General features: G+C 48.6%; 1 protein-coding gene across 37 annotated transcripts in view; it reads left to right on the forward strand.

Moving 5' to 3' along the window:
- Nucleotides 1-22,760, forward strand: part of NRXN2 (neurexin 2) — a 559,504-nt gene that overhangs the window by 492,695 nt on the left and 44,049 nt on the right. For all 37 annotated transcript variants that reach the window (XM_078382060.1, XM_072984193.2, XM_078382066.1 and 34 more), the window contains 2 exons: nucleotides 863-1,185; nucleotides 21,794-21,872. In XM_078382060.1, coding sequence (XP_078238186.1) covers nucleotides 863-1,185; nucleotides 21,794-21,872 — 402 coding nt within the window. The remainder of the gene's footprint in view (nucleotides 1-862; nucleotides 1,186-21,793; nucleotides 21,873-22,760) is intronic.

Consider the following 22,760-nt stretch of genomic DNA (forward strand, 5'->3'; position numbering starts at 1 on the left):
TTAACTCCTGAAGCCTTTTCCATGAGTGGATATAGCCACAAGGCAGTGGAGGTAGATAGATAGATAGATAGATAGATAGATAGATAGATAGATAGATAGATAGATAGATAGATAGATAGATAGATAGATAGATAGATAGATAGATAGATAGATAGATAGATAGATAGATAGATAGATAGATAGATAGATAGATAGATAGATAGATAGATAGCAATGAAGGTTGGGGCGGATGGTGCTGAAAGCAAAGATGGAGAAGGTAGAAGGGAGAGAGAAAAACAGATCTCAGAGGAGGTATGAATAGGTGTTGAATGACGGATGGCTAGGAAGGATGTGTGAGATTGGTAGAAAAGACTGATAGGACAGAAGGATACTGGGAAAGAGAAGGAAGGAAAGGCATGAGAGATAGATAACAGCTGGGTAGAGTGTGATGACAGGGACTGATCGATCGGAAGGAGGACTAGCAAGGAAAAAAATGTGAAAATATCAGGCATCGGATGGATGGACAGGCAGGAAAAAGGAAAGGCGACAGCAAGAATGCAAGTACAAGCTGTCGTTGGTGGCCGGCGTCACGGTATCCAAAGGAGATGGGAGAGTAGTTGAAACAGGCAGAAGTGCAGAACGTTTGGCCGGAAGGATGAAATGACAGAAGGAGGGGTTGCAGGGGCCCAGCCTTGCCCGTTGGAGTCTAGCTGAGAGGGTGGCCAGCCGCCGGGGGCTGGACTGTGTCTTGTCTGCTGAGCCCTTCCCCCCCCCCGACCGCCGAGCTCCGCATTCACCTTTCCTACCTTCTTTTTCCACTTGCCCCCCCTCCCCGCTCCCTTCCCTCCGTGGCCCCTCCCGCCCCTCCCTCTCCCCTTGCCAGGTCGCCAGTTGACGATATTTAACAGCCAGGCTGCCATCAAGATCGGAGGCCGGGATCAAGGCCGACCTTTCCAGGGCCAGATCTCGGGGCTGTACTACAACGGGCTCAAGGTGCTGTCCCTGGCGGCCGAGAGCGACCCCAACGTGAAGGTGGAGGGGAACCTTCGGCTGGTGGGCGAGGTGCCCTCGGTCATGACCACAGAGACCACGGCCACCACCCTTCTGGCGGACATGTCCACCACCATCATGGAGACCACCACCACCATGGCCACGACCACGACGCGGCGTGGCCGTTCTCCCACCATGCGGGACAGCGTCACACAGGTCAGTGAGCGGGAGGGGCCCCAAGCTGGACGTGCGGGAGAAGGTTCTTGCAGAAGAGGAGAGAGGTGGGGGAAGGTCTTGGAAGGGGCCCCGTGGTGGGACATGGATGAAGAGGATTGGCGTAGATGGGGTGGGCAGTTTCAGGGTCCAGTGCTGTCCCCCTCCCGGGATTCCACTGAGGTCTCGACTAACCTCCACAATTAGCAGAAATTGCAACAACAACAAAAATTGAAGCCAACTATTTCTGAAAGTCTTCTTGTGGTTGGGTTGGGTTGGGTTTTGATTTCGGCTTGGGAGGCTACGCCCTGCTTCATTGCAAAATCGACCCACTTAAAAGCTTTCTGTGGGCTGGAAATGGGGCAAAGGGAAGCTGAGTTAGGCAGGGGGTTTGCACCGTGCAAAAGAACTGGGGAACATCAATGGTGCCTCACTAGACAATGATAATCCATTCCACTGGAATCACTGTTTAGCAAAATCATCATCTAGCAAAAAGCATTTCCCCACTGGAATGCATTGAAACCTGTTTAATGCGTTCCAATGGGGAGGAATCGTCGTTGTCTAGCGAAGATTGGCCATAGGAAAGCTGCTTTGAGAACCGCCAATCAGCTGTTTAAATAGCTGTCTTGAGAAGCTCAGGTCCCGAAAACACCCGTTTTGCGAGCACAAAGGGAGCTGTAAAAATCGTCGTCTAGCAAAAATCAGTTTGCGAAGCAGGAACCAAACATTGTCCAGTGAAATTCCCCCATAGGAATCGTTGTTTTGTGAATCGCTATAGCGATCGCAAAAAGTCAATATCTAGCAAAAAAACCCTGTCATGCGGGGTAACTGTCTAGCGAGGCACTGCTGTATTTAAGGGCGGACAGAATAATGGGCACTGTAGTTCAAAGGAGAGAGCGAAGGGCAAGAGAGGCAAACACAGCGTCATTTCTGATGAAGGTTTCAGAAAGAGGGGAGAGGACTAGAGTACCATTATTCCACGGAGGAGCACTTGGCCAGAGCAGTCCGGACCCAGCCCTTTGGAGAGGAAAAGGAGACTGGTGTGGCTGTTGCTGGGATCTCCATTGAGCTCTGCCCCCATCATTCAGAAAGTTCCCCTCCACTCGTGTACGAAGGAACAAAATGGGGGCAGGGCTCAGTCTTCATCATGGTGTGTGCCACACTGACATCATCCACCACTGTGTGGCAAGAAAAGCAGGATTCTTGCCCTGTTGGTTTAGCCTGTACACAATAGGGTCGTGGTATCTGCAGGGGATCGGTTCCAAGCCACACTCCCCCCAGCGACAAAAACCCTAGACAGCCTCTGGTTCCCCCTAGTGGCCAGTTTTGTTAATACACCTTGAAAATAATATATTTCGTGGGGGGGTATTTAATATCCTGAGACGGTGGATAAGTGAAACGGCTGTACTGATCCCAGGAATAAGGCAGAGCTGCAGTAACATATTCCCCCATTCACAAGTTTTAGACAATTCGAAAGTTTAGCAATTCTATTAGGCACAGGTTTTCGCGGATTACAGCCCAAAAATTCATACCAGATAAAACGCGTTAGATTTTTAATATCTGGCAAGACCTGTTTCTTTGTGCTGACATTTCATTTTGTGTGATCACATCCCGTACTTTTCCCAGGCATGTCATAAAATATCACTTGCTTTGCCATGAATCACTCTCTATTCCGCTTTCCCTTAAATCCTATCAATGTATCTGTAAGGTTGGATTTTTTATATACCCTATGTTTCCATGTATAAGACTATACTTTTGTCTAAAACCTTTAGACTAAAAATTGAGGGTCGTCTTATACACGGAAGTAAACTGAGGACAGAACGAAAACAAGTGGAGGGGAAAGCAGGGATCAAAGCGATCCTGCAGCGCTTTGATCCCTTTCCCCCCTACACTTGCTAAGCCCCACTTAGATTTCTTAATTTTGGATTAGAAAAGTGGGGGTGTCTTATACACTGAAAAATAGCAATATACCATTATATATATATTGCTTCCAACCATGCTTTACGTCTGTTCTTGCTGCAACAGACCAAACATAGCTATTTCGTGGAATTAATGTCTGTTGAAATAAGTGAAACTTAAATCATTGCTAATAGTTATTAGCTGTGTGGTTTTATAAACAACCTTTTCATTCACATGAGATCATAAGGTGGGGTGGGGGTTGTTGTTATGTGCTGCCAAAATGCTTCCGGCATATGGTGAACCTATGAATCAATCACGTCCAAAACGATCTTCGAGGTGGCGTAGATAATGTTATTTAAAAGCAACAATAATGAAATAAAAAGCATTAAAACAATTCAGCCAGAAAGCAAGCAAGCAAGTAAATCATTTATTTAAAAAAAACGTTTAAAACGGCTGGGCAAAACAGGACATTTTTTATTTGGTAGTAAGACGAAAACAAAATTAAGGCTAATCATTATCTCTGTCGGGACAGTATTCCGAAGGCAAAGTGCTACCGCTGGGAAGCTTCGCGCCAGCCTGGATCTCCCCCACATCTTCTTGTATTTCCCCCCCCCCCCCCCCAGTTTTGTTAGTCACACTGCAACGCAAGCTGGCGAAAATGAAAGGGAAAGAAAGCAGGGAAGGAGAAACAGAGAGAAAATATTGTGACACTCGTAAAGAGTAACAGATCTGTTGCAGTGTAAGATTTTTGTGGATCAAAATCTACTTCTTTGCATCTGAAGAATTGGATTTTGGGTCTGCAAAAGCTCGTCCTTTCTTCCCTCCTTTAATTTTGCTTGCCTGCTCGGACAGAATGGCATGGCGGCTTCTTTAGACGGAGAGATGCAAATCAGTGGCCGAAACCACTGCTACCTGCCAGGATGTCCCCCCCCCTCCATAAATATCTTGCCCTGTGGTTTTCAGCATAGATCTTGCATTAACTTAAGGTGCATCAGAACGGTTCCCTTACGTACAGCTCTGCAGTTCAAAAGTTATTATTCAAGGTTCACCAGGAGGTAGCAATGTTACATTTTGAGCATGAACAGAGTACATCAGCCTCTCTGGCTTTTACAATTTTCAGGGAGGACCTTTCTGTCAGTCCCACCACCCTCACGGATACGCTTGGCGCAGACACGGGAGAGGGCCTTTTCGGTGGTGGCCCCCCGGCTTGTTCGATCCCCTCCCAAGGGGGGAAATTAGTTGACTTCCCCCCATCCCTCAACTGCCTTGCTGACGAGCAAAGATCTTCCCTTTTGAGATAGACTTGTATTGTATAAACTGCTGGTCAGGGAGGGATACTAAAAGCAGGTGGTGTCTTTATTACCACTTGAAATCTATTCCAAGTAGTTTTAAATAGATTCTACTATGTTTCCCCAAAAAGACCTAACCTGAAAATAAGCCCTAGTATGATTTTTTTCAGGATGCTCGTCATAGAAGCCTTACCCCCAAAATAAGCCCCAGTGAAGTGAAATCCCACCTTTTACCCTGGTGCAGCAGCCAGAAGAAGATGACATGGCTGTAAAATAAAACATCCCCTTGAAAATAAGTCCTAATGCATTTTTTTGGAGCAAAAATTAATATAAGATCCTGTCTTATTTTCGGGGAAAATACGGTATTTGCTTCCTTTTAACAACTGATTAATTAATATGTTGAACTGGGGTTATTTTTCCAATATAGTGATCTGTTATATTTGCAATACTTTTCATATTTATGTTTTTTAATCCTTGGTAAGGTGTACCGATGAGATCCCACTACAGTGAGAAAGATGGAGTAGGAATCTAATCTAATCCCATCCCTCCATAATTTAACATTAAAAATAAACGCAAATATGTAATTAAAATGATCTTAACCTAAAAACGAGCCATCCCCTGAGAAATCCTAAATGCTAGGAATTGTATTTATCGCAGAAATTTGTTTAAAATGAGAGGGGGAAAAAAACCCTAACTTTTATGGAAATCTCTCCACCACTTTGAATTTCTTCATGAGCCTGTTGCCAGCCCTCGGTTTGGGAGCAGTGATGTAGGAATTTTAGGATATGACAGGCAGATGCTTCCCGCATGTCCTCTGAGCGTCCCTGAGTTATGGGACCCTTATTTTCAGGTATGGCGACTCCAGTCGTTGGACGCGCAGTTGAGTCAGACTTAAGTCATAGAGTTGACCCAACTTGGATTTGACTTGATGGTTTGTTGTTTTTTTCAATGACACGGACATAGCTCGCAACTCAGAAGCCAGACACCCTTTTTTCTGGGGATTCGGGACTCCGAATGTGGGACCAAAGTATCAGACTTAGGCTTGGACTGAACAGCCCTATTTATTTTCCCGTGAAAGAACAAAAAGACCTTTCGTTGACGGTGAGCAGCCTCGAGTCACTTGCGGGAAGAGACGAGTCCTATAAAAGCAAACAGGTAAAGGAAACATCCACGCACGATCCCCCTTACATAATTAAAGATAGCCAATAACAAATAGCAGAGCCGTTAAAGAGCGATAATCGAAACTGGCGTTCCCTGAAGCCCAGCTAATTGAAAGGAAACAAAGCGCCGGTTGATTTTGGGGATGGGGGGGCCAGCGGTCGGCCGCCCCCCCCCCCCGCAAAGCCGCCTCTTGGAATAGGCAAAGGCGCCATTGGAACAAACAGGAACTCCGATGACATTTCCTTCCTTGCGCCATTTGGCCTGCTCTGTTCGTCAGAGAGGCGGAGAAACCGGACACATTTCCTCAGGCGCTTATTTTTCCGACCTTTTACATTTGTCACGCTCGCCTCTACATCTGTCCGGAGTTTTATAAAACAATTTGGGTGAGCCTTTTTTCTTTTTTTTCCCCTTTTTTGTTGCATTTCGTCTCCAAGCCATTGGAGTTTATACGTGTACATGCATACACACAGTGCATGCTTTTTTGCAATATTTTTTCATTAATATATGCATTCCCACCCCCCGCCCCGGACACAACTTCCTCAAGCGTATGTGCTTTTTTACACCTCTTTCACTAGAGGGACGTGGTGGTGCTGTGGGTTAAACCGCAGAAGCCTCTGTGCTGCAAGGTCAGAAGACCAGCCGTCGTGAGATCGAATCCACACAGCGGAGGGAGCCCCCGTCGCTTGTCCCAGCTCCTCGCCAACCTAGCCATTCGAAAGCATGTAAAAGTGCGAGTCGATAAATAGGTACCACCTTGGTGGGAAGGTCACAGCATTCCGTGTCTAGTCGCGCTGGCCACGTGACCACGGAAACGGCCTACGGACAAACACTGGCTCTACAGCTTGGAAATGGGGATGAGCACCATGCCCTAGAGTCGGACACGACTGGACTAAACGTCAAGGGGAACCTTTACCTTTACCTTCACTAAAGAGTGGCAGGGCAGAATTCACAAAAGTGACCCTGTTGAAGTTTGACTGTGTTTTGGTTGAGGAAGTGTGAATGAGATCAGTTTGCCTGAAAATCCAAAATTAATTTTTTTTTCTTCCCTATCAGTAGTCTTTGGTTTTATGCCATTTCTGCTGCTAATATAGCAGGATAGGTGCACAGTTCTCACATACATCAAAGTCGCTTATGAAATATGACTCAGTTGTTCACGCGCTGAATTGGGCAGTATTTCTGCTGGGGTGCTTTGCTCCTTTTGGCTTTGTCTGATGGAGGAGAATCAGGAGTCAAGGACTTGAGGAGGGAGGTAACTCAGCATTTCGTGCTTAACCTGGCTCCGGGTAAATTCAGTATATCGTCTCTCCCTTCCTCCTGCCCCACCCTGCCTTCATTTTGGCACGACAGGAGTTCGATGAAACACAATAAAATGCCGTTATCGCTCTACTTGCAAATCACAAAACATGATGGAAATCACATTAAAATATTAGAATGCACGTAAGAGGAGGAACATTTTAAAACCCAAGAACACAATGGGTGGTGGGGAGGCTAGTGGTACATCACTTTAAAAGCATCTGAAGAAAAAAAAAAGATTTAAACTTTTTTTTCCCCAGTAATGAAAAAGTATAATTAGATTTCACAGCACACTTTGTCTGGCGTGAGATTCAAAACCTTGCACGCATCCAGGGGCACCATCTGGGGTCATTGGGGGGAAAAAAACCTGATTCTAATATTGTAAGCAAGCAAAAAATAAATAATAAACTTAAAATAATAATCTTGGCACTGTGAAGCTGGAAGGGACACACCCCCCCCCGGGGTCATTGAGTCCAACCCCAGTCAAGGAGACATAGAGGGGTATCGAACTCCCAACCTCTGGCTCCACAGCCAGAGAACTAAGCCAGTGAGCTATCCAGCCGTTACTGGATACTCTAATGCTTGATAATACACCCTCTGCCTTGATCCCTTTATTTGTGATCATCCTCCATGAGCCCATTTGTGATCAGCAAGGAACCTCTTAATGCCTTCTTTCTTCTTATTACACACACACACCCTGCAGCAGACAAAAAGCCTCCATCTATAAAATTAATGTAATAAACCATAAACAGTATTCTAAGCCTTTGATGGCTCAGAACTCAGCGGAATAAGTTATTGAGCAGACCTCCTAAGGGTTGGTGTGGTGTTGGGGATACAGAACTAGGATCCACTCCCCACTCGGCCGTGGAAATTCCAGGGCAGCCCTAGTGAGCCCTCTGTGAATATCTCACAAACGGTCAAAGCCCTGGTTGAGTTGTCGTTGGTTGAAAGCAACAGGACAGCATGTGACAGCAAGAGAGCATGCCCTGGATCGCTCTGGGTTGGCACTGGATTCCAGAGACCCAGTTAGCACTTCTCTTAAGATCATCCACTTGCACAGCTAGAACTCTGAGCCGAATCTCTCCTGCCAGACTTGGCAAGTGACTGGTGTCATTCAGACAAAGCTTTCCTGAAGTGTGCCAGATGCTAGCTGTTCCGTTTTTCGTAGGGGACCCTGTTGCAGTAGGTTCTGGCACCTGCTTTCTTATTTGCTGATGGAGAGCAAGGTGATCATCCAGAAAAGCCCTCCCTGGGAGGGTGGCCGCTCCACGTCCTCTCTGCGCAGGGGGGGGGGGGGCAAAGACCCCCCTGAAAGTACAGAGAAGAAAGGAGGCCACCCAAGACTCTTGCCAATCACTCTCTCTCGGCATAATCGCCCTCGCAAAGTTGTTGAGAATAAAGGAGGGCAGCCTTGAACTCATTGGAAGAAACATGAGATATAAAGGTAGAAGATAAATATGCATAAATAAGGAAAGCCTAGACGGCGGGAGCATCCATCACTGTACCAATGTTGAGACTTCTTATCCTTTGTGCTTAAATCTGCCCTGTTGCCAGGATCCCAGCTTTCCTACTTCGCTACCAAGCAACATATGCCAACTTGCATCATGAAAATTAACCTGTTTTGGTTTGCAAAGTCTCGAGTGGGTCTTGCAAACTTAGAAATCTGCTTTGTACCCAATTGGGGCCCCCTGGGCATCTCAGAGTACAGTGGTGCCTCGCAAGACGATTTTAATTCGTTCTGCGAAAATCGTCGTCTTGTGAAAAAATCGTCTTGTGAGGTTCCCTATGCATTGGTCTCAAAAAAAAAAGTCTTGTGAAGCATCGGTCTAAAAAAAAGTCTTGCGAAGCATCGGTCTAAAAAAAAGTCTTGCGAATCACGATCGTAGAAAAAAAATCTTCCGAGGCACCATGGTGATCACAAAAAACAACCGTCTTGCGGGTTTTTCGTCCCGTGAGGCAATCATCTAGCGAGGCACCACTAGCACCCAGGTTTCATACTGGACTCTTTCCTAGCTCTTCTCGGGGGGTGCAGCTGAGGTTGTGTCAGCAACCTTGGCATGCAGAGCATACGCTGTAGCTGTTTCCAACCTTGGGGCTCGTTGATCGTAGTGACTGGGGCTCGCCCGGACCATGGTGGATGATGATTCCTCCAGGGAAGGATGCACATATCTCCCATACCAAAATGCACACGCACACACACACACTGATGTTGTGGAGAAAGAGCTACAGGTCCTGGGCCCTGTGGGGTTCAGGGAGGCTGAGCTCCCGGTGAAGGCAGTGTTGCAGGAGAGGCCGGTCCACCCCAAATAGGATGCGCACAATAAAGGTGCAAGATGGGCTAGCAATCCCCCGTCCACATCCTTGGCTGCAGGGAAGGACTACTGACAAAAAAGAGGCCTCCTCAAGAGCAGGGGAAGGTTCCTCTTGCCAACGGCACCTGCAGGCCTGATCGGGAGCTTGGCTCTTCTGCCAGTTCACCAAACGCCTGCAGTCGATTTCGAGTTGAGGCTGCAGCAGATCTGCTACCTAAGCCTGAGGCTTGGACCGGGGGGGGGGGGTTCCTGCTGGAGACACCTTCTCCGGCTCCTGATCCTCCGACCGAACGCTCTCCGCCAACTCCCTGGTTGTGGGCGACGTTCTGGGTTGGCTTGACACCACTTCTTCAGCCCTCTTTGCTTGTTTTGGGGACGACCATCCCGACTTGGCTTTGCGCGCGGGGGGGTGCTTGCACCCGAGCTGCCTGACCGTCTGGGATTGCCTTAGTTTGTTACACCCTTGAGACCAGGACCGGGGAGTGGGGGGGGATCTCTTGCTCATAGACCAAAAAAGCATCTTTTGCACACTCTGGTTAAGGTAGGAAACTGCCTTCCGATAGAGCCACAACCCTGATTTGTCCAGCTTCGGCATCATACACGATGCTGAGCAAAGTGGTGATTTCAGGCCCCCCTGAACCCATTTTTGTCCCCAAAAGGATTGTGGGTGAAGAATGTCACTTTCTGCTTTTGAGAAATCTCAGTGAATGGTGATTTCACTATAAAATGGAGTTCGGGGCTCCCCTCCGAACAGACCCCCCCCCCAAAAAGAGATGCCAAGACTTGGATTCCAGGGGTGCAAGACCGACCCCCATTTCCTGCCCCCGGACCGGCCACGGTTTCTCATTCCTAGTCTGCCCTGCTGGGTAGCGCCTTTCGAGGCTTTCGGAGAACAAGGCGCTCTCCGCTATCCCCGAGGGTGCCGGAGAATTTGGATCCGGAACCTTCTGCAGGCGAACCACCGGGATCCACGGTGAGCGCCGAAGGACACCCGGTATCGTGCGCCTGCTGCAGGAGGTGCCACCGCTTCTGGCATGGCTGAGCGAGGGTTTTATCTTCCGTTTCCCTTCCTCGTCCGGTCCCCGCAGCGGCTGCGGGTGCCATTTGGCGGGGCGGGCAGCGTGGGACCAGAGGCCGGGAGCATGTGTGGCAATTCTTGTTCATGCCGCTCACACCCCTGCGCTTTGCCGTGCATGCGAAATGAAAATTAGCCCCACGTCCCTCGAAACGGTCGCAGGCTGGCACAGATGACGTCTCTTTCCCTTTTTCCAACCTTCCCCCCCCCCCCGAAAAAAAAGCAAAAAAAAAAAGAGAGAGAGAAAGAAACCACTGACAAAGTCCTCTTCCGGTTGCTATGGCAACTGTGCCAGTAATTAGGTTGGCCTGGTTTCTTATCCCTTGGAAAAAAAAGAGTGGGGTGTGGTAGTGATGGAGCGGGACAGGCGGTACATCAAGATAGACGAACGTGTGGTGGATGTCACACAATCTTTGAATCCGGCCCCTGGACGTGGGTGTGGATCCATCCAGAATAGCCACCGTCGTCTGGCGTGGGGCTCGCAAGCAGTCGTCCGGATTAAACCCTAGCCCTGCCCACCCCCCAGTGCATGCGCACACATGCAGGGTTTGGTATCCGAAGATGGGAGAACGTGGCCTTATTCAGCAGAGTGGCCGAGGGTCCGGCTCTCCCTGTATGTTTCCCCTCAAGACACCTTCATAGCATGAGACCACCACCACCTCTTCCTACGGCTGACGGAAACATCTCCATCTTGCCGGATTTTGGGGGAACCGCCCGTCGATCCTGGGGGATATGGGCGTGAGGCTAGGCAAGAATCCTGATCGGAAGCGTGGAGAGCGATGGCTGCCAGCCAGCGTCGGTGACACTGGGGTGAATGATGGCCAAGGGTGTAATTCAGCAGAAAGCGGCCATCTGCATTCACATGTTGTTCAGTTCTCATCCTCTTGGGCTTATCTCCGTACTGCTGCTCATAGAAAATCGTGTGTGTCTTTCGCTTTGTTTTGTGCTGGGCAAAGTATGTCTCTCCTGAGCTACAGAGCACAGTGGCATTGTTTTTCCACCTTTGTAAAACACTATGGATGTGACATACACGGTGGCATGTCAGCCAGATGAAATAATCTCGTGGGAAATCATCCCCCACCCCACCCCCCAGTTATTTTTCTGGCTGGAACCATTCTGATACAGCTTTAATTTTAATTTGTGTTTTGGATTTATCTTTATCAAGTAGCCCTTTAGCACTCTTTAGGTATGTTAAGAACAATAAGCACATTTTTAAACAGCAGGATTTAAATGCAAGAGTAGTACTGCACTCTTTTTTTTTAGCATGGCAGCCTGCTTCTGTTTCTGTTGTCATTTTAAGAACACGAGTCCCCCCCCACTTTCACCTGTTTGTTGTCATTACAAGCCATTTTCATAGAATCGTAGACTAATGGAGTTGGAAGGGGCCCGTAAGCCCATTGAGTTGAATCCCCTGCTCAGTGTAGGAATCCAAATCATAACAGGTCTGACAGATAGTTGTCTAATTTTCTCTCGAATGCCTCCAGCGTTGATGAGCTCACCAGTTCTTGAGGTCCGTTGTTGTACTGCTCTAACAGTTAAGAATTTTTTTCCCCTGATATTCAGTCGAAACCTGGCTTCCTAAGTCTTGAAAGCAATCTGACTATGAAATGTGCATAAGTATTTTTGACATAAATCAAACGATTACCTTTTTTTTAAAAAGATCTACGTGGAAAATGTTTCTTTTTTTAAAGTTATTGGAAAGGATGGCTTGGGTGAAATAACTCTACTCATGCAAAAGTGTCAAACCCAGTAGAATGTGGACAGGCTATATGAACAGAATAACAGGGATATCCCCTCCCTCTGAAACTTAGACAAATAAATTGTTGTCCCGCTAGCAGCTTGCAGCGGAAGAGTAACAGTCAGGTAGTGAGAGGCTGTGTGGCATAGTGGTTAGAAGAGGTAGATAGGAAAATTATCCATCTGAGAGAGAACTAGGAAGATATTGGTTTAAATCCCCCTTAGCCACAAAGCTACCTGGGTAAACCTGGACTAGACTGGAGTCATACAGTGGTGCCTCGCTTAATGACGATAATCCGTTCCAGGAAAATCGCCATTAAGCGAAAATAAAAACCCCATTGAAATGCATTGAAACCCGTTCAATGTGTTCCAATGGGGTAAAAACTCACCGTCCAGCGAAGATCCTCCATACGGTGGCCATTTTCGCTGCCTGTATAGCGAGGAATCCATTCCTAAACACAGTAGGGAGCCATTTTAATTACCCGGTGGCCATTTTGAAACCACCAATCAGCTGTTTAAAAAACATCGTTTTGCAAAGAATCGGTTCCCGAAGCAGGGAACCGATCATGGCAAAGCGAAAATCCCCCATTTAGACCATCGTTTTGCGATCACAATTGCGATTGCAGAAAGATTGTAGTAAAGCGGATTCGTCGTAATGCAGGGCAATCGTAAAGCGAGACACCACTGTATATTTTCTCAGCCTGGCCTATGTCACAGGGTTTCTGTGAGGATACCGTGGGAAGGAGGAGATGCTGCTTTGAGCTCATTAGAGGAAAGGCATGTAACAAATAAATTAAGCCACTAGGAGATAGACAAACACACTCACACCCCTGTGGAAAAGTAAGATCTGCCCCTTCCAGACTGAATGGTGGGTCTCACTGTGTTCCTCTGTTGTTTTCAGATGACATGGCCCCGCTTTGAGGGATGAGGAAGAATATATGTTGTAGTTGAGATTCTCAACATACGAGACTGTTTCGCCCCTCGTATAATCTTTTGATTCGCTGGCTAGATTAGCTCCTTGGGAGTTTGATTCCCGCAGTTCATCCCAGGAGAGCCAGCCGGTGGGGCCTTGGCAAAGCTGCACGGTGCCAGAAGAAGGGAAGGGGAACCCATTTCTGAGTACAATTCTCTCTGCCTTGAAAATCCGGGAAAGGGTTGGCATGAGTCAGAAGTGACTTGACAGCACAAAATTATTGTGGTAATAATTTGTGAGGCAAAGTGCCCCTTGCTTCGGCAATGGGCAAAGTGACAAGACTTGGGGTAATTTTCAGAGAAATGAAATGCACTGGAAACCAAATTTAGCATTTAAAATAGAATCTGTACATTTGGTTCTCCGTTACAAAAGACTATGCGCCAACGCCATTTAATCGATGAAGGGACATGTGTACAAAGTGGGTACACTAGTTTAAAATGCGTAGGAAAACTCGCACCTTAGGAAGATTTCATGCGAAAAGCCCAAGTTGTATACGGGAAAGAAGAACATTGTCCCTCGGCTTGATTTGAGCTCAGGTTGGGCAAAAATGGAGGCAGGATTCGGAGAAATGCGATGAAGTTGATGTCAGGAGTCGTTCACGACTCTCTCTTTTCCTCCAGAGCATCTCACGGGAAGACCCAAATGCGGGCCGAGTCTCCAAATTGTTGAGATGCATCTTCTCCCGTTGTGCCAGGCCTCGTGGATCATGCGCTATTTCATCAAGAGCCACTCTAGCGAGACCTGTTTGCCTCCCCAGGGCCCTCCACTATCCCCCAGCCACTTCTTGCCATCCCTGTCGGCCACTTGGCACCGTCCGAGAGCCGCTCCGTATCGCTTGGCGCCTTTGCCAGCTCCCTGCAGCAGCTTGGCTACCCAAGAACGTGGTCCGCTCCAAAGCCCACTGCGAACGGCCTCTGCCAGCGCTGGTACAGAAGTGGGATTGAACCTCTCGCGTTCCCTTCCAGTAGATCGCTCCCCTGCCATGTTCTCAGGGTGGCCTGGCAGAACGGAGGTGCACGTTCAAGATTCCAAGTGCCTTTTCCATTCATGGGGTTCCCAGTAGGAGAAATCACTGGGTCCTGAAGGCCTCAGTGTGTCGACATACCCGTAAGGGGCAAGGAGGAACAAGATCTGGGCGAACTTTAGAAGAGTAGGGCTAAAATAAGATGGCTTGTCCCAACGGAGTCATGGCGTGCCATGTCTTACCAGCAGAGCCTTCCTGCCAGGCAAGCATGGAGAGAGGACCTACCTACAGCTCTGGTTTGGAAATGTTCTTGGGAAAACTACATTTCCCAGAATTCTACAGCCAGAGGTCCCGCCGGCAGGTGTATTGTGCATGCCGTTGTCCAGAAAACTATCTTTCCTCACAGGCCACCTGGGGCTGGAAGGTCAAAGGATGGCGCCCTGCCGGGGTGTGCCCATCATCTTTGCCCCAAAGCCCTGCTCTATGAGGGTGGGCCAAAAGGGGCCATGTAGTCGGGAAGCGGAAAGTGCTTTGCGTGTGCTTAGGGTCGCCGGCATCGTCCTGCGGCTTCGCACGTTTCAACACGGGAGCCCTGACCTTGGAAGACAGCAGAAAACGGGTTCATTCGGTGGATCTGAGCTAAATGCCTGGGCATGTTTATGGATTCGCCGAGCACAGAAATTGGGAGGAAGAGGGGGATAAAGCCAGGCCAGCTTCTTAAAACGAGTCCTCTTGAAGACCAGGCTATTTTTTCCAGCTGCCTGCAAGGCAAAGACACCTGGCAAGCTATGCAGAGGGGGAGAGGCAGGAGAGGAAGAGAGAGAGAGAGAGGGCGGGTGGGTTGGCGCTGCTGTCTCGCATCGGCTGGGCGCGCGATGAAAGGAGGCTGCCAAGAGCCGCCATGCAGTGCTGCAGCAGTGGCGACAAGAACGGAGGGGCAAGGCGGCCGGGGCGTCTCTCCTGCCATCGTTTGTCTCCAAGCCACCTCATTGATATTCCGCCCCCTTTGGAACTCAGTCCCCCATGATTGATTCCCTGCCCCGGGTTCCTGTCCAGGCCTTTGTCATGCTAATTCTGACACACTGGGGTTGAGATGCACAGCGATGGCTGCAGAATACTAATATCGAAGAGTCCGGGGGGGGGGGGGGAGAGAGCAAGAAAAAAGGGTATGAGATGCCCCCTTCCACAGCCTCTCGTGTCTCGCATTCCACGCAGGCTCTCGGCTTCTTCCCTCCTGATCCTTAAGGAAAGCTTGTGTCCTGCTCCTTCCTCCCAAGACAAAACGTGAAGGGGACGGGGAGCCCATTTTGTCCACCCAACAGCCCTGCGAGGTAGATCATCTCGGCTGAGGCCACTCTTTACAAGAGATGGGATCTCCGGAATCAAAAAGGATTCCTGGTCCTGTAATTCTGCTTGGGGATTGCACAGTGTCCCACTGAATGATGGGACTGGGAGTCCCTTCGTTCCAAAAGTCCCATCCTCAGTCATCACTTCAGTGTCCCGGCTGGGAGTGAGGACCTGGCTGGGAGTCAGGAAGGTTCGTGGCACGGAAGGGTTTCCTGTGCACCCCACGACTAGTGCAGTCACTGCTGTACCCCATTGACATGGCCCTCTGCAGGGGTTTCCTGTCTTCCTCACAGGGAGTAACATAGGACTCTGCCTTCTGTTGAGTCAGTTCTTTGGCCCATCAAGTATTAGCTACTCCAGAGGCTGTGAATGGCCCCTTCCTGGCTGTTTTAATGTCCGGGCAGGTGTCCACATCCCTCCCCAGCTGTCAAAAAGAGTCTTCTCATTTGCAAGAATGACTTTTGCATAAATTTCACAAATGACACAGTTCGGCTACACACGCCACTGCCATATTGCGTGGACTGTGAAGTGCCTGATGCTTTTCCTCTTTGGAACAATCAGTCCGTTCTTCTGGACTGGCTGTCTCTGTGTGAGCGCACTGTGTGTTTTGCTTCACAATGGGAAAAAAAGAGACAAGTTCTGCATAAGAGCATGTTGTGCAATTTGCACAAACCTTAATGGGGGGGAAAGTACTCGCTGTCTCATTTGCACATTGAGAGCAGGCTTGTCTTATTTATTTAAAATATTTTTACCCTGTCTTTCTCCTTTAAAAGGACTCAGGGCAGATTGCGTCATTAAAAAGATAATATTTAAAAGCTAAAAAAAAGTAAGTATGCAAAATTTAAAAAAGAATTAAACAAATATTACATTAAAAGCAGTAAATAAAATCAGTGCTAAAAACATTTTAAAGCAACAAGGTGCAACAAACCATTTAAAGCTCCCTCTCACACAACTAGTCACCAAGGGAACACCTGTCTAAAGAGCAAGGTCTTTGTCTGCTTGCAGAAGGACACCAAAGCTGGGGCCGGCCTGGCCTCCAGTGAGAGGGAGTTCCAGAGTCTGGGTGCAGTGACAGAGAAGGCCCTGTTCCATGTCCCCACCAAACACATCTGTGAAGGCGGTAGGGCTGAGAGAAGGGCCTGATAATCTTGTCACCCAGGCAGACTCATAATGGGAGATGCGCAGGGCTTGAAAAATGCACTCGTCTGTGATGAGTGAAATACACTGCTGGACGAGTCACAGCTCCCTCCCTGCCTGCCTCCTTCCCCTCTGCCTCTCTCTCTCTCTCTCTAATCCTGCAGTCCTCCCCTCCCCCCTCCCACTGCAAAAGGAAAGCTGCCCTCTTCTCACAAGAAGAGAGTCTGAGCGTCACATAGAGATATGGCTCTGCAGGAGAATGTAGAGTAGTCCCATGCTGGAGAATATGGCGATTCCCTGCTCCCAATTTCAACCGAACAAGGACACATCCTGGGGTGGGAGGGAACTGTGACTCCTTAAGAGGCCAGGCGCTTTGGCTTTCAGTTTTATTTTTGCTGGAGACATTCAAAAGAAAGGCATTCGAAATACAAGCTTCATGACCCCACAGGCACGCAGGTAATAAGCAACCCAAGTCTGAGGGTATAAATCAGTGATTCCCAATCCCAATAAATTGCACGTCTATAGTCCGGTCATGCTGACTGGTGAAATTTTTGACTGCCTGGTGAGACATTCTAAAAAATTTTCAAGCCCTGGAGATGCAGTTCTCAAGATAGCTTGGACCCCAAGCCATTTAGGGCTTTATAGGTTAGAACCAACACATTGGATTCTGCCCGGAAGTGGATTGCCAGCCAGCGGAGCTGCTGTCGTTGTGTGATCCCTGCGGCCAGCCCCTCTTTGCCATCTGGGCTGCTGCGTTTTGGACCCGCTGAAGCTTCCTGACACTTTCCAGAGGCAGCCCAACGTAGAGCGTGTTACAGTAATCCAGGCGGGATGTAAATAAGTCATGTGTCAGGGTCGCCAGACGAGATGGCACACTAGTTTAAACTGTGCAGAGGCGCTCCTGGCCACTACCGAATCCTGGGCCTCCAGGCTCAGAGACGAATCCAGGAGGGGCATTACCCCCCAAGCTGTGCGCCTGTCTTTTCAGAGGGAGTGCAACCCCATCCAGCACGGGCTGCGTCCTTATTCCTTGATGGGCCTTTCAACTGACCAGGAGACACTTCTGGATTAAGTCTCTGTTCATTCACCCTTATTCAGTCTGTTATTTCACCTCCCTTCCGTCTAGTCATCAAAGTTGCCGAGGAATTTGGCGATGCTTGAGCATTGCTTGCTTCTTGGCCTTTTTGGCTAAGATCAAGTATAATAGATCTCTAGATCTAGATGGCAGGCAGAGAGCCTAGAACTCAAACCCTGGGTACAGGGCTGGCCCTACTGCGAGGCAGAAGAAGTGCCAACCTCGGGTGGCATTGTGTGTATGTCCCAGAGGAAGTAAGCAGTGGACAGTAGCCTGCTACCTTTCACATTCGATGGAGGATGCTGCCTCATTGCCAGTGTTTAAAAGCCCAGCTGCCAGGCCAGCTGGCATTTCTTCCTGTCACCATCTTGTTCTCTGGCTCAAGCCGTTCCGCGTTTGGATCCAGCCTCAGGGGAGTGTGTGGATGGCACCCAGGCCATGCTCAGCACCTGCTGTTTATGGGGCCAGACTCAACCCTAGGCAGGAGGTATGTGAGTGGTCTTCGGACAGAGGCCAGCCCCAGTTCCGGTGGGGACTGAGCCCTCAGTAAGGTTTATGTAATGGTACTGCTGTGCCGCTGTGGGTAGAAGCTGCTTGGCAACCAGCAGAAGGACCGGCTGGATCTGTCTGTCATGTTAATTTCCCATTGGGTTTTGCTAAATGTTAAAATAGTGACAAAACCAGGCACTCTTCCCCCCACCCTTCGATCCAAATATTAGTAAACATGTGTGGTAGCGGATGGTGGATGAATTGTCTCTTTGTATTCATTCATTCGTTTATAGCATTTTGCCCACTCTCGGGTTGCCAGCGTCAGGGCGCCAGCAGGCGTTTCGGAGAGTTGTGGTGCTTCCCTTCGTCTCCAGGTGCAGAGAGAGATCTCCGGCTCAGCGGTGCTGGTGGAGGAGAAAGTCTGGGGTTTTTTTTTGCTGGCAAGGGTGGATGCACCGTTGCCTGTTGCGTCCTGGTCCAATGACCCAGTGTTCTCCTGTTGTACTGCCATGAAATCAGCACAGCAAAAAGTCAGGAGTGAGGATAAGGGGGTGGGGGACTGGATATTGCCACAAGGATCAAGGCACGGAGTGGAGCTCCTGAGCCTTCTTTTTGCATAAACCCTGTTGGAGAGTCTTGGTGGGGAAGAATCCCGGAGGGCTGGCAGTCAACGGAAAAGAGCCTCTCAGTTTGGTCTTCTGAATTTTAAAAAAAGTGACACAAAAGTCAAGGGGAGCAGACAGGAGAAAAGGAAAGGAAGCAAGGCAGGCAGACGTTCTTAACGTAATCAGGCCCCTGTAATGGCTACCGCCATGGCCAGAAGTTTGTGGTCTTCTCAACATGATCACTTAGAACAGTGGTCCCCAACCGTGGGGCCTCCAGATGTTCTTGGACGTCAACTCCCAGAAATCCTGGCCAGCAGAGGTGGTGGTGAAGGCCTCTGGGAGTTGTAGTCCAAGAACATCCAGAGGTCCAAGGTTGGGGACCACTGACTTAGAAGAGAAGCAGAGCAGGAAAGCAAGGAGCAAAAAACTGTTGCTGTAATCAGCTGAGCTTACAGGGTGCTCGTGACCTTTTCTTTCTCTCTGATACAGCTCAGAATAGCTGCTGGATGATATTTGGAGCAAATTGTACATATGTGCATACATATGTCTACAATCATAGTGTACAGCCCTAGTCTCGGAGGTAGGGGTTTCCAGGATAGGAGTATCCCATTACCTGAAACGAAGGGGCAGCCCCTTGTGATGTCAGAGAAATGGGGGCAGGCAGCTGATTGTAGCACAGACATCAGGGTACAACCCAGCTTATCCGTTAATATAGCAAACCAAAACGGGGCAAAATGCTCCTGTTGGGTATGTTTGTTTGCTTGCTTGCTTTCGTTTAATGGCTGAGTTTGTGAAATGCGTCTAGCAATGCAGCGTTTACTGCGAGGGCAGGCTCATAATCCGTGTGGTCATTCTTACACCGCACGTGATACCTATGGAGGGTTTTTCCAAGCCTTCTACTACAGTTCCTGGACAGTCACACGTGAAGAAGGATGCCAACCAACTGGAGCAAGTTCAGAAGAGGGCGACAAGGATGATCAGGGGACTGCAACGCAAGCCCTAGGAAGAAAGGCGGAAAGAACTTGGCATATTTAGCCTTGAGAAAAGAAGACTGAAGGGAGATAGGAGAGTCCTTTTCACATGCTTGAAAGGTAGTCCTACAGAGGAGGGACAGGATCTGTTCTCGATCATCCCAGAGTGCAGGACACATCACAGTGGCTACAGGAAGCCAGATTTAGGCTGAATATCAAGAAAAACCTCTTAACTGTAAGAGCAGTACGGCAATGGAATCAATGACCTCGAGAGGTGGTGAGCGCTCCAGCACTGGAAGCATTCAAGAGAAATTTTATTTATTTATTTATTTTATTTTATTTAACTTATATGCCGCCCACTCTACCCAAAGGTCTCTGGGTGGCTTACAACAAAATTGAACAACCCTTTGTCAGATCTGTTTTCATTGGGGTTCCTGCACCGAGCAGGGGGTTCGATTCGATGGACTTAGAGGCCCCTCCCAACCCCACTATTCTGTGATTCTATTTTTCGGCAGGCCTTGGGCAGCAAGAAAGGCTCATGAGTCAAGATGCTGGTGATCCACTCTGCGTGGCTCCAAATGCTTCAACGAGCCAAAGCACATGTGTGGCTCCGAATGCTTCAACCTCACTGGTTCTTTCCAGTCTCCTCCCTCCTCATCCCTGGTGTTTTGGTGGGGGCAACACTGTGCAAATGGAAGCGATGCCTGGCACTTGCTGGGAAATCAACTCGGACACCTCAGTGAAAACGTTCTCCTCTAGTATGTCTGCCTTGGGGAAGACCTGGAGGCATGACCATCCAGCTGCGGAGTCAGACTAAAAGCTAGCCTCCTGCAGTGGCCCACTGGGAGAGAAAAGACAAGATCAAAATCCCCCAAAACAGCTTCACCTTATGCTGTTAATAGTCTAGTTTGCACGCACTACGGTTGTGCCCGTCCTGCCACCTGAAACACAAAATCAACCCCAAGTGGTTGATTGCAATTTAAAATACAGTGGTGCCTTGCTTAACGTTTAATGACGAAATTGCATAGCAATGAAGTTTTTGCGATCGCAAAAGCGATTGCTTTGAGATGTTTTCAATGGGGGGAAATCGCTTTGCAATGATCGGTACCCTGTTTCGCTTACCAATCATTGCAAAGCGATGATTTTTTAACATCTGATCGGCGATTCCAAAATGGCTGCAGTGTTAAAAAAATGGCTGCCCGCTGTTTTCTGGGACGGATTCCTCGCTTACTGGGAAGCAAAAATGGCCACCGTATGGAGGATTTTCGTTTAAAGGTGAGTCTGAAGCCCATAGGAACGCATTGAAGGGGTTTCAATGCATTACTATGGGCTTTTTAATATCGCATAGCGACGAAATCGCTTTGCAGCGATTTTTGCTGCACCGATTATCATCGCTATGCAAGACACCACTGTAAACTGTTAAGATGTTTCTCTACCACCATCACCACCGCGTGGTTTTTTACAGGCCTTCGCTAAATGCGTACTCATCTCTCTGGATGCATGCATGTAACTTTTATAGTCTATATTTCCTCTTGTGAGTTCTCCTCTTCCTCCTTTGTTTTGTCTTCCCTGCAACCCTGCAAGGTAGAAATGGCAAATCATAGAATAAGGTGGCATCGCAGCCCATCACAAACCACTACACCATACAGTCTCTTTAAGTGCCCTTATAGGAAGCCCCTCAATCAAAGTTGTCCTCGGCAAGACCCAAGTTGTTTTGATAATTCTCAGAAATGTGATTCCTGGTTTCTCGGAATCCTGTGTTTTAAAGGCAAAGGTATTCTTCCCAAATCTAAGTACCCCTCAAGGTCATCAGTGATTCAAACCCCACCGTAACCAGACTACATGGGTGCTGGGGCTGATGGGGCTTGTAGTGCAATATCTGGAGTGCTCCCAGTTTTAGTGAAAAGGACTTAATGTGTGTGGATAATGTTGGCCTTCCTTTATGGCTCATTTCCTCAAGCTTTTTGGAAATGCCTGCTTTGCCCTTCATCTGAGGCATTATGTTCTGGGTTGCTGAAGCTGATGGGAGGGGGGACAGACGTTTGTGTCCAGGTGAGGGGGAGAAGCAAATATAAAGATTTTTGGAAGTGAAATAAAATAATAGCTGCCAACTTAATTATTGCACCCAAAGGGGTATGTTTGTAGTGGAGATTGGGGGGGGGTGTAGAGTGGGAAGGGTTCAGAAGTGGGTGTCTCCATGGTGTATTTTGTCACACACACACACACACACACACACACACACACACACACCTGACAACCGGATCTCCTGTTTCCTTCTCTGTAGAACACAGACGATCTCCTTGTGGCTTCGGCCGAGTGCCCGAGTGACGACGAAGACCTGGAGGAGTGTGAGCCGAGCACCGGTGGGTTTTATTCTGTCTTCTTGACCCTGGGGCACACCCACAGTCAGCAGCGGGAAGGGGAGGGGTTCGCTGGCCCTTGTGCAGGGATCCAGCGCGACACACCCCGAGATGTAGGGGAATCCCTCTTAGAATCCCTATGCAGAGAGATACCAAACACGCAGCTAGTCTGCCAGAACTGACATCACACGATACCAACACATATACCTGCTCGCTCTTGCTCTCTCTCCCTCCTCTCTGTTTTTCTCTCTCTCTCTTGCCCCTTTTCCCCCCCAACCTCCCGTGTAAAATGGCTCCCGTAGGTTTACACAGACGTGCTCGGAGATCTGAGCTTTTGCTGTAACGTTCCACAGGTTACTTTTCCAACGCCGAATGAGTAATGGAAACAAATTTCTATTTAGATGTCACTTCCCATATTCTGCACTGAGATAACGCAGGTCTGTACGAAATAATAATAACAGCTGTTCACCACCAACAGCAGCAGCAACAATATTAGTAACATCACTTTACTGGTTCTAAGGCAGTTTTCGTATTTAGAAACCATTTCGGTTGGCCAACGTAACTCAGCTTTCCAGGGTGTGAAGTTGGGAAGTCGGGGTGCGCTACCTTTGCCTGCGCAAATACAAAGTGGAAGCAGCCATTCATAAGGGACCACACGGTCCATGACCCACACTCATCCTTGAGTGAACAGAGAAGGCCAACCCAAGGCAGAGTTTTGTGCTTGCCCCGTCGCTCACTCATAGGAAAAAAAATCCAGGTAATGAACAAGATGTGCACGTTAAGCAGTTAATTAAAAAACAACCGGCTTTCGGGGCTCCTGTGAGTCTGGCTTGCAGCATGAGATGTGAGCCAGATGTGGGGCAGCCAGAATCGGTGCTCTTTATTTAGACC

This window comes from Pogona vitticeps, chromosome 15 (genome assembly GCF_051106095.1).
Source record: "Pogona vitticeps strain Pit_001003342236 chromosome 15, PviZW2.1, whole genome shotgun sequence".
Lineage (NCBI taxonomy): Eukaryota > Metazoa > Chordata > Lepidosauria > Squamata > Agamidae > Pogona > Pogona vitticeps.